The 12,037-nt window shown below is 39.8% G+C and overlaps 1 protein-coding gene across 1 annotated transcript in view; it reads right to left on the reverse strand.

Annotated features, from left to right (window-relative positions):
- LOC117288499 (ubiquitin-conjugating enzyme E2 Z-like) overlaps positions 1-10,786 on the reverse strand; it is a 28,418-nt gene extending 17,632 nt beyond the window's left edge. The window contains exons 1-3 of the mRNA XM_033769380.1: positions 10,671-10,786; positions 7,541-7,656; positions 6,209-6,299 (exon numbers count right to left, since the gene is read on the reverse strand). Coding sequence (XP_033625271.1) covers positions 6,209-6,299; positions 7,541-7,656; positions 10,671-10,712 — 249 coding nt within the window. The 5' untranslated portion in view covers positions 10,713-10,786. The remainder of the gene's footprint in view (positions 1-6,208; positions 6,300-7,540; positions 7,657-10,670) is intronic.
- Between the last annotated feature and the right edge of the window lie 1,251 nt (positions 10,787-12,037).

The following is a 12,037-nucleotide window of genomic DNA, read 5'->3' on the forward strand; positions in this document are numbered from 1 at the left end:
ATTTAGCGCGAAATGCCGGCCGGACAGACAGACAGACAGACGCCGGACGGAAATTGGTATTACATAGGCTCGCACTGCTCTGCAGCTCGCCAAAAATAATCAGTAAAAACCCATTAAGAATCATTACAAATTCCAACTGACAAAGGCACAAATGAATTAAGAAAGCGTGTGGTTTTACATTGGATGCTTTGAAGTCATTTCCCCGACCTCATGAAACAGCAATAATGGTGCAGGGGATGGTCCTTATTTTTCAGAAAGGTCTATTTTCTCACCAAAAATTTTACCAGCTTGGTTGGCTATCCTTTGTAGCTTGTTCATGTCTGCTTTCTTTAGACTTTTGAAACGCACAAAACAGCCGTAGAGAATGACACCAGAAATTTAAAACAGCTCCATAATTGTTTTGTACATGCCTTGATTGCCTTTTAAAACAAGTGCCCTACACTGTTCAGTCCAAGTTAGTTATCAATGATGGTGCCCAGGTACTGTATTTATAAGATTGAATAATTTCAATATCAAAATTTCCAACATTTACAGGAATAACAGGTTGTTGACCATTTTTCCTCTTTAAGCAAAATATAAGTTCTTTTGTTTTAGTAGCATTGAGATGCAAGTAGTTTTCATCACACCATAAATCAAATTGTTTAATACACTCTCTGTAATTAACTGTATACATTGTGTTTTTAATAAACCACATAATTCTGCTGTCTTAATAGCCACCGATTTTAGTAAGGCATGTGATAGAGTTTACCACAATATAGTTATTAATAAATCTATTAAGCTTGGGGCTTGGCCATGTGGATTTTTATCAGATCGTCTTTAGGCTCAATCGGTCATCGGAGTCGGGAGAAGATAACGGGAAAACCCACTCCTGTTTTCGCACTTTTCGCCATGTCATGACATGTGTTTATAATAAATCCGTAATTCTCGCTATCGAGAATTGATATTGTTTTAATGTTTTCTCAAAAAGTAAAGCATTTTATGGAACAATATTTCAAGAGAAGTCTTTCACCATTACCTTCTGTAAACCCTGTAAATTATTTGTAAATCTGTGAACTTTTTTTTGGTACCGAAAGTATATAATGGCTTTAAAAGGTTACCAAAAAGGGCCTTTCGTATCATTCTGGCTTGTCAGCCAAATTGCATCCCATCCCTTGTCCAAGCACTCAAAAATAGCTCTTGACTTTTGTTCACTCAGTTGGTATGCCTTTTGTCCCAATCCCTTCACCTTGTCCCTTTAATATTGTAGCGGAAATGCATGTAACGGACATGTGTTTGCATGTGTTGCTGTGTGGCTGGGCGATCGATGCAAGTGGGCGGAGCCTAAGCGCTTGCAGTGACTCAGGCTGGCATGGTGCGCGTGCGCAGTGATCAGGTTAGCGGGGTGCGCGTGCGCAGTTAGCGATCTGGGACCGCATGTGTAGAGGCATGGCACCGGGGGCTAGCGTGTAGAGGGCAGTAACGAGTCAGGTGTGTGTAGCGGAAGACCTCCAAACAGGAGGTGCTGTGTAAGGGAGCACGTATCTATTTAACCGCCCGAGAGCTAGACCGAAAGTGGCCGAACCTGAAGGTTTTCCGCTCTGAAAGCTATTACAAAAGAAATGACTGGTGTCATGAATAATCCGCATATCTGGGGTTAAAGTTGCTCACCTTTGCTCATTAAACCTTCACAACCTCAACACAATGGTTGTTGGGTCTGGATGGGTCCAGGCGGCAACAAAAGGCATGACAAGTCCTTTGTCAAGTGGTTGGCAATTAAGGGATTATAGGATTACTGCCCTCAACTTCAGACTGAATAGGCTGTTTGAAACAGCCAGATTGATTAAACTTTTATTTCGCTACCACAAGTCATGTGCACCGAGACTTACACTAATTTGCTGATTTTAAAACAACTGATTTATTCCTCCATGCATGTACAGTTGCACAGGGTCTGCCGTATTGGTTTGCTCACAACAACACTACCACAGGTCGTGTGCTAGACGTGTTGATACAATTGCGTGCGTAATACATTAAGGGAACCTACTAAAGAGCGCCCTCTTTTTACACGAATGTTTCCTTCCTTTTTTTTTCTACCGAGAATAATGAATACCACTCACCCGCCAAGTGTTTGTTTATTTAAAGACATTTTCAAAATAAATTTGCGTCAGTACACAAAATATGGTGTGATAACAATATTTCAGTGCCTATAAATTATCCACGTGTGCTGAACGATAATGGATATTAATACATTGTTGTTTTTTGTGAGGTAAGGTTTGCCCCGACGGATTTTTCTTTGCGTCGCAGAGCCGGGTAGCATGTACCGGCCGGTCGATGCATTGCAACACGTTTCTCAAACATAAAAAATGAACTGAAATATGATGTATTTTATAAATAATCGGACCAATATATACGCACCGGGCGAAAACAAATAAACATTGTGGATTTCCTAAAATGTACGTTTGTTCAATTTTTTCAGAAAATCGGTCGCCGCGATCCGTAAACAAACTTATCAAGTTGGAACGGCCTAAGTCCAACCTTTATGGTTTGTTTCTACGAAAGAGTAGGCCTACCAAGTGTTTTTATATTTTTAATAGCAGAATTTAGTTGAAGAAATCATTCCTTATTTATTTTTTGCAAATTCAGTCATAACATAGAAACCAGCAATAAACTTACACAGAGGGGCTTTGTCCAAGTCATAAGGGATTAACAGTCGCCCATCTATTCCTTTGTGTACCAAAAGCTAGGAAGCAGGGGCAAGGAGATCATGAATATGCAGGTACCAAACCAAGCGGTGTGCATTCACCTGTTGATAATGATGCTCATTACAGCACCGGACGATTCGGCCAGTTTCGGCCTAGCTCTCGGGGGGTTAAATATATACATGCTCCCTAAATAGTTCGTGGATGGAGCGGGAGAGATCGTAAGTTAAGTTTTCTGTACAAAGTGTATATATATTAGATTGTTCATTCTTGCAATCATTGTGTTTATCATTGCATTTTATGTGATAGGCCAGGGGTCTTATACGTGTTTATCTTTGTATTCTTATATGATAGGCCAGGGGTCTACGGAATTGTTATTGCATAAGTTGTTGAGTATACATATTCATGGGCTGCATACTAGCATATCCGAGAGCCCCGCCATTTTTTTCCACTAGTGGAAATTTTTTCATGAAACACATTAAACCCGGAAGTTACAGACCCGACAAGGCTGTCGGCCTGACGGCCTCTGCATGCGGTTAGTGGTACGAGTGCGGATGACTTGTGTGCACAGTAGTCGTACGATGTGACAGTGTGTATACGGGTGGGTCATGCGGTGTAATCGCACGCACCACGCACAGGGTATACGGGTGGGTTTACAGCGGCGTCTTTTTGAAGCGAATAATGCGACTGCCTTGAGCAAGGCTACTTTTTAATTGAACTTTTTGTGAAAAACATTTCAACTGAACGTTTGACTAGTAAAAAGGAGATGTTGTATATATAGAGTAGACCACTCTTCTTATATACCGCCCTCTATTGACAACGTACAATATATAATAAAGACTAGCGGGATGCAGTGCTTCGCACGGCAACCCTGCTAGAAATAATGGGTAGCTTGGCATCAGTCGCCGCGTGGACGCGCGTGCTAGGGGTAAATTGAAAAAAAATATTATAATTCTTTATTAAATTAACCACATGACCCTCATTTGCATATTTAATTAGAAAATCTTTGCAGCATCATATCTCATGAACTACACGGCCGATTTTTAAACTGTTTGTACTTATAGACTCGTTAGGGGTTGGAGATTAATTTTGAAAAATTGTGACCTCTACATTCGGGTCAACTGGAAGTGGGACCTCATTTCAAGACACTATACAACATTTTTCAAACTTTTTTTCGGTTAAAAACTCCTTGATCATTTTAGCACCTAATCAAAGCAAAAAAACACGGAACAGCTTTGTGTTTGTTCACAAACAATACATGTCTAGTTCATTTTGATTCACCGTAAATTTTTGCACATTTTGACACCTCTTGTGTTGCGCTACGTTGTTGTTTGGCAGATTAATGCGCACTTGGGTGGCTTAAGGTCGAATTTCGAAAGTTGCAAAAGCCCCTATTCGAGCTAAATCGTTGTATTGTGACGAGTAAGATCAGCGTTTCTTTTGCCCACTTTTTATAGATGATTTTTTTGTGGCGTGTTGGATAAATCGGTTGTGATGAACACTAGCAATAGTTGTCAGTAACAAAGCAAATGGGTCAAAGATGGGAGGCATACATCAATATGGGTTTATAGCCAGATTCCCCGATAAGGTAAGACAGGGAAAGGTGTTTCAAGATAACATGAAAGATGGCTCAACAGACCAAACATGAAAGAGGACGGCTCGTTGGTTTGATAGAAGCCGTTATGTCGATGCGAGCTGCAGCTCATCAGGTTACAACGTCACCAGCGACGGTCAGTACATGGTGGAATCGCTACCAAGCTCAGGGAAATGTGGGCAAATATTGAGGACAGGATATCAGCAGTTTTAGAGTTAAAGATACGGCAATAAATTACATGGTCAAGTAAACGTAACGAATTGTGTCTTTTGTTTTTTTATTTTGTGCTTATGTAAGTTCCCTTCTGGAATTGGGTGAATAGGGGCTTTTGCAACTTTTGAAATTCGACCTTAAGCCACTCAAGTGCCCATAAATCCACCAAACAATATCGTAGCACAACGCAAGAGATGTCAAAATGTGCAGAAATTAACGGTGAATAGAAATGAAGAATTATTTTTTGTATACTATTTGAGGTTCCGGTAAATCAGACCATTTGTAAGTGTTTAGATACTTTATTGGCGCAGTTTATTATTGTTATAATAAATGTTCAAATCGTTTAAAATTTATTTATTGCCTCTTTTTGGACGTTTGCCTTAAAAATATTATTGGAACGTAGCACTATCTTATTATAATCATAGAAGGATAGGATTTGTAATTACAGTAAAAGGGGTCTTGTTGAAATAATAATTTATATTTCTGGGCATGTATTTGTTCCGTAAATTTTGCAAGCAGATTGACAGTCAATGCCTTTGTACAAACGGCATTCACCTCTTTAATTTATTTGCCTCTTTTATAGACGTTTGCTTTAAAGTGTATTATGGGAACATATAGCATTATCTTATTACAATAGGATAGGATTTTTGGTAAGGCCAAACAAAATAATATGTGTGTTTCCTATTACACTGACTGGCCAAAAAATTAGTGGGTCGGTAGGGACGAAAACACATTTTATTTTGTTGATATATTTTATTGCTTCAAAACTTCGGGTAGGAACGATTATTAAAAATATGTTTGCCCTCGCATGTAAATTTCCTGTTGATTCAACGATGTCCAAGTTCAACTAAAAAATCTCTAATTTCACGCAACACAAAAGCTGATATCATGCTTGTAGTCGTTGTTACTTTGCGTGCGACAATAAATACAAGAAGCATTGAACGCTAGAGGGCGTTTTGGAACAATGTAATAGCCCAAGATTAAACGCCCTCTATTGGTAAAAATTACGCGAACCAGCATAAACGCATTGAGACAAGACTCGACGTGTCTGGGCATGCTTGGGATCTGCACAGTCACGTGGGAATTTTAGCGCATTTCCAGGCGGCGCAAATGCGAGGGCGTAGCGCAACCCGTCGGCAAACATCGCTCAATACAGTGCCCCCAACATCTGTTGTACAATCTCAAGATTGAGCAGCGCAATTAACAGATTGCTAGCTTAACGAACTCGCACAAGTACATGTGCATATTAATGTGCATGCAGCTACCTCCCAGCCGGGGGATACATTACTACACACACGCTACGTCCAGGGAGGGCCTGGGTTCGTGTTGCAAGGAAAATTAACTTCAGATAGTGTGTGGACCATGTATTCTGCCCGCTGATTGGGCCAGACTTTATTTTATTAACAATAGACAGCGTTGGTTGATTGGATGAAGGTCAGTATCAGTTTACGTATGTTCCAAAAGGCACAAAATTACGTCTTTGTGTCAATGTACCGACCCTGGGTGGCACCTGGTGTACTTCTGTGTGCGGCTAAACTTCCGCCTTATGCGGCAGTGCGCCTTTGTCTGTTGGCGTTTGAATTTGAGGGTCCTGCGTCTTGTCCGCCAAGTGTCTTATCCGCAGGAAAATACGGTAGGTATTTTTTTTGTAAGGGTATGCTCCGCAGGAAAATACGGTAGGTCTTTTTTCTGTAAGGGTATGCCATGTGAAATAAACTCATTTTACCTGCATAGTTTGTCCAGTCAGGTGTAATCTTTCAGTCACTGCACTCAAGTAGTATTCATAAAACTCTGGAAATGATTTCTTAATCACCTCTCTGTATTTAGAAATACATTGCATGTTTTAAAGAATTGGTTTTGCTAGCAAGACAGTTGCTTGCAGTCTAAGCACTTTATGTAATCCATCATATACATGACTTGACAAACCTGTAGAAGTTTTAGATCGATCAGCCACCTGGTTCACGAGAGAATAGTGAAGAACCGATTACAAATTTTGCATTGCATCGATGCCAAAACAAAAATGAATACAACACTCACTGAGCGATAATCTCCAAACGCGATTATTAATTTCTCATCAAATATGAAATTTGAGACAGAAATATTTCAAGGCATGTTTTCTAATACATGTATCTTCATCATTAGACTGTGTAAGTTTTATGTAAATCTGTGATTTCATGATTTCTGTTTCTTACACATTCTGTAACACTCCTTTAATGTTGCCATTGTCATATGACAAAATTGCGTTAATAATAAACATTTTCCATTGCTTATGACCCACTCCTGTGCCAAATAATGGGTCAACTGCACATAGCAAATTAATGGTCTTAATATTATGATTTACGTATTTTGTTAGATTTAAAATCATGTGGTGCATTTTTGTGTTCTATCTTAATTTCCAATTTGGGGTTTAGTCTTTGATAAACACGACACAAAGATGCAGTATGCTGTGTTGACTAAGCTCAGTCCAAAATAAATACTTTCCTACTGTTCTGAACAGGTGCATCCAACTACTGATGATTTCATATAAAGAAAAAGTCCCACTCACATCCGTTACAGACCACTAACAATATTGTTTCACTTGAACTTCCGGCTTTGAAAATGGTCAAACTGAGGTAACATTTTTTGCACAAAATAATAAAACACATGTAGTAAAGTGCATAATCTACATGTACAATATGTAGTAATAACAGTAAAAACCACAAGTTATTTTATAATCATGTACAATTTCATCATGTAATTTTATCCAGTATTTGTGTTGTCTTGTGGTGAGTCTATTGTTCAATGTCCTGTTTTTTCCAATAGAGAAAAACACAAACGCATTGTGTGGTTCTGGTGTGTTGATGAACTTAACTTAACATTGTACATTTATGCATTTTCACAATCTTCACTCGTTTACATATTATTAAAGAACAATGTTTTAAAGCACCAGTTATAAAACCACATTTCAGTTCAATTTAAGAAGATTTTCCGCCTGGTCAATGAAGGCTTGCGATTTTTTCTTGGATCGTAAAAGGGAAGGAGGTAAGAATACCAAAAAACCTTAATGCAATTGACTTACCTCAGAGGTGAAGGCATGATTGGGTTGACGTTATCTAACACATCACAAACAGCAACCCTTATGGTTTCATGGCGAATACAGTCATTATAACGCTCACAGTCACCAGGCTGCCGTTCCTAAACATACAATTTTACAGAATGTTAAAAGAAAACTGAAAGGGTATTAACTGAACTTCAGCAGAAAGTCAATTGTAACATATTCATTATACAAATACACCATGCTCCATTCATTACACAACTCTTCACAGTACTGCATTGATTCAATACACAGCTCTCTACAAGACATCTTCTACTGCCCACAATGCTCTCCATTGCATTGCATTATCTGCACTCCTCACCAATGGAAAGTAAACGGTGCATGGTGAGTGTATGCTCTGTGCATGCTCACTAATGGAAAGTAAAAAGTGTACGGTGAGTGTTTGCTCTGTGCATGCTCACTAATGGAAAGTAAAAAGTGTACGGTGAGTGTTTGCTCTGTGCATGCTCACTAATGGAAAGTAAGCAATGCACGATGAGTGTATGCTCTGTGCAAGCTCACTAATGGAAAGTAAACAGTGCACGGTGAGTGTATGCTCTCCGTGCATGCTCTTTAATGGAAGATAAACAGTGCACGATAAGTGTATGCTCTCTGTGCATGCTCACTAATGGAAAGTAAACAGTGCACGGTGAGTGTATGCTCTGTGCAAGCTCACTAATGGAAAGTAAACAGTGCACGGTGAGTGTATGCTCTCCGTGCATGCTCACTAATGGAAAGTAAACAGTGCATGGTGAGTGTATGCTCTGTGCATGCTCACTAATGGAAAGTAAAAAGTGCATGGTGAGTGTATGCTCTGTGCATGCTCACTAATGGAAAGTAAAAAGTGTACGGTGAGTGTTTGCTCTGTGCATGCTCACTAATGGAAAGTAAGCAATGCACGATGAGTGTATGCTCTGTGCAAGCTCACTAATGGAAAGTAAACAGTGCACGGTGAGTGTATGCTCTCCGTGCATGCTCTTTAATGGAAGATAAACAGTGCACGATAAGTGTATGCTCTCTGTGCATGCTCACTAATGGAAAGTAAACAGTGCACGGTGAGTGTATGCTCTGTGCAAGCTCACTAATGGAAAGTAAACAGTGCACGGTGAGTGTATGCTCTCCGTGCATGCTCACTAATGGAAGGTAAACAGTGCACGATGAGTGTATGCTCTCTGTGCATGCTCACTAATGGAAAGTAAGCAATGCACGATGAGTGTATGCTCTGTGCAAGCTCACTAATGGAAAGTAAACAGTGCACGGTGAGTGTATGCTCTCCGTGCATGCTCACTAATGGAAGGTAAACAGTGCACGATGAGTGTATGCTCTCTGTGCATGCTCACTAATGGAAAGTAAACAGTGCACGGTGAGTGTTTGCTCTGTGCAAGCTCACTAATGGAAAGTAAACATTGTACAGTGAGTGTATGCTCTCTGTGCATGCTCACTAATGGAAGGTAAACAATGCATGGTGAGTGTATGCTCTGTGCATGCTCACTAATGGAAGGTAAACAGTGCATGGTGAGTGACGCTCTCTGTGCATGCTCACTAATGGAAAGTAAACTTTGTACAGTGAGTGTATGCTCTGTGCAATCTCACTAATGGAAAGTAAACAGTGTACAGTAAGTGTATGCTCTGTGCATGCTCACTAATGGAAAGTAAACAGTGTACGGTGTGTGTATGCTCTCTGTGCATGCTCACTAATGGAAGGTAAACAGTGCATGGTGAGTGTATGCTCTGTGCATGCTCACTAATTGAAAGTAAACAGTGTACGGTGTGTGTATGCTCTCTGTGCATGCTCACTAATGGAAGGTAAACAGTGCATGGTGAGTGTATGCTCTGTGCATGCTCACTAATGGAAAGTTAACATTGCATGGTGAGTGTATGCTCTCTGTGCATGCTCACTAATGGAAGGTAAACAATGCATGGTGAGTGTATGCTCTCTGTGCATGCTCACTAATGGAAGGTAAACAATGCATGGTGAGTGTATGCTCTGTGCATGCTCACTAATGGAAGGTAAACAATGCATGGTGAGTGTATGCTCTCTGTGCATGCTCACTAATGGAAGGTAAACAATGCATGGTGAGTGTATGCTCTGTGCATGCTCACTAGTGGAAGGTAAACAATGCATGGTGAGTGTATGCTCTCTGTGCATGCTCACTAATGGAAGGTAAACAATGCATGGTGAGTGTATGCTCTGTGCATGCTCACTAATGGAAGGTAAACAGTGCATGGTGAGTGTATGCTCTGTGCATGCTCACTAATAGAAAGTAAACAGTATGCTCTGTGCATGCTCACTAATGGAAAGTAAACATTGTACAGTGAGTGTATGCTCTGTGCAAGCTCACTAATGGAAAGTAAACAGTGTACGGTGAGTGTTTGCTCTGTGCATGCTCACTAATGGAAAGTAAACATTGTACAGTGAGTGTATGCTCTCTGTGCATGCTCACTAATGGAAAGTAAACAGTGCACGATGAGTGTATGCTCTAAGCATACTCGCTAATGGAAAGTAAACAGTGTAGGTGAGTGTATGCTCTGTGCATGCTCAAATGGAAACAATGCAAGGTGAGTGTATGCTCTAAGCATACTCACTAATGGAAAGTAAACAGTGCACAGTGAGTGTATGCTCTGTGCATGCTCACAAATGGAAAGTAAACAGTGCATTAGTGAGTGTATGCTCTGTGCATACTCACTAAAGGTCAGTAAACAATGCACGATGAGTGTATGCTCTGTGCATACTCACTAATGGAAAGTAAACAGTGCATGGTAAATGTATGCTCTCTGTGCATGCTCACTAATAGAAAGTAAACAGTGCACGATGAGTGTATGCTCTAAGCATACTCGCTAATGGAAAGTAAACAGTGTAGGTGAGTGTATGCTCTGTGCATGCTCAAATGGAAAGTAAACAGTGCATGGTGAGTGTTTGCTCTCTGTGCATGCTCACTAATAGAAAGTAAACAGTGCATGGTGCTCTAAGCATACTCACTAAAGGAAAGTAAGTGACCATTGTTCCTGTTATCCAATGTGACACAAAAACACAAAAGTCAAACCCCCACCACACATCATAGAAAAATTTGCATATTTAACACATCACTGGTTAATAATAGCACTATACACAAACCTGTTCAAAACCTGGTTCATTGTGGTATGGTTTCTCATTCATGAGAGACTGAATGGAGATCAGAACACTTGAAAGACATTGAGCTGGACTCCACGCTGGACCTGTCCATGTACTGAAAAATATATCACAAGTATTTATTAAGAAAAACAGAAGACTCTTATAATTTGCATAATAACATTAACAACTAGACATTCATTCATTATTGGTTTATTACTTTAAAAACAAATTCCCATGGCGACCGGAGGTCGAATTACAGGAAAATATAGAGAGATTAACATAAGAAAAAATCACACTATTACACATTATTTAAGAAATAATTGATTAAGGAGAGAGACAAATATTTACAATGTATATCACGTCTTGTGCATTGATACTGCAGTCACAGGGCAACCCGACGTTTTAAGGCTGCTACAATGTTTTTGTTGCATCGATCAGCAGTTATACAAAATAATCCACAATGTTTTTATTTTGTTTTAATTTTTTTTTTGAAAATTGTCATTTAGAGTCAATGAGAGGGGGATCTGGTGGGTTCCGCGTCCATGGTAAAACACTTTTTCACGTTAATTTGCATTTTGTTGTCCGACGACCAAACATCCAGATCAGTTGTTGCAGATGGGAGGTTGGATCCAACACTGGCATCACGGGTTTCAATGACAGTCATGTCATCAACATATTTGAAACTTGTATTGTTCTCTTTGAAACCGGTATCGTTGATAATTGCCAGGAAGATTATGGCACCGAGCTAAGTGCCTTGTGGGACACCTGCATTCGACAGAAAAGCAATCGAGGTATCTCACGCACTGTTCACGATTAGAGATGAAATCACCGATCCATGCGGCTAAATGTGGTGGAACTCCCAACTTGAGGAGCTTGGTAACTGCAATTGTGTGGTCGATGTGATCAAAAGCCTTAGAAAAGTCAGTGAGAAGAATGGACGATATAGATTTGGGTAGTTCAGCATTGGCATGGAGTGTGTGAAGAACATCATAATTGCATTTGTGCACAAATGCATAGCTGTTTCATCAATACATTTTTCAAATTTCTCACCTGAATTTGAAATTTGTTGTGTTTTCAAAGCAATTTGCTCAATCCTGGCATAAAAAAAAAAAAAAATCAGATTAAACCATGTTCAGTTAGCAATTGGTGAATTAAAGGTGCAATTTTTTTTTAAATCATAAAAAATCACGTGATGACGTCATGAAATTCACAAGAACTTACCAATATCTAATAACCTACTAAGTTTCAACATGATCGCATTTTTACTTCGGGAGTTATATTAGTTCAAATAGTGCACTTTTAAGGCCGCGTCATGTGACTCCCCACGACGCCATTGGTCTGAAACTTCACAGATATGATGCCTGCCTGAC

Source organism: Asterias rubens, chromosome 3 (genome assembly GCF_902459465.1).
Source record: "Asterias rubens chromosome 3, eAstRub1.3, whole genome shotgun sequence".
NCBI classification, from domain to species: Eukaryota; Metazoa; Echinodermata; class Asteroidea; order Forcipulatida; family Asteriidae; genus Asterias; species Asterias rubens.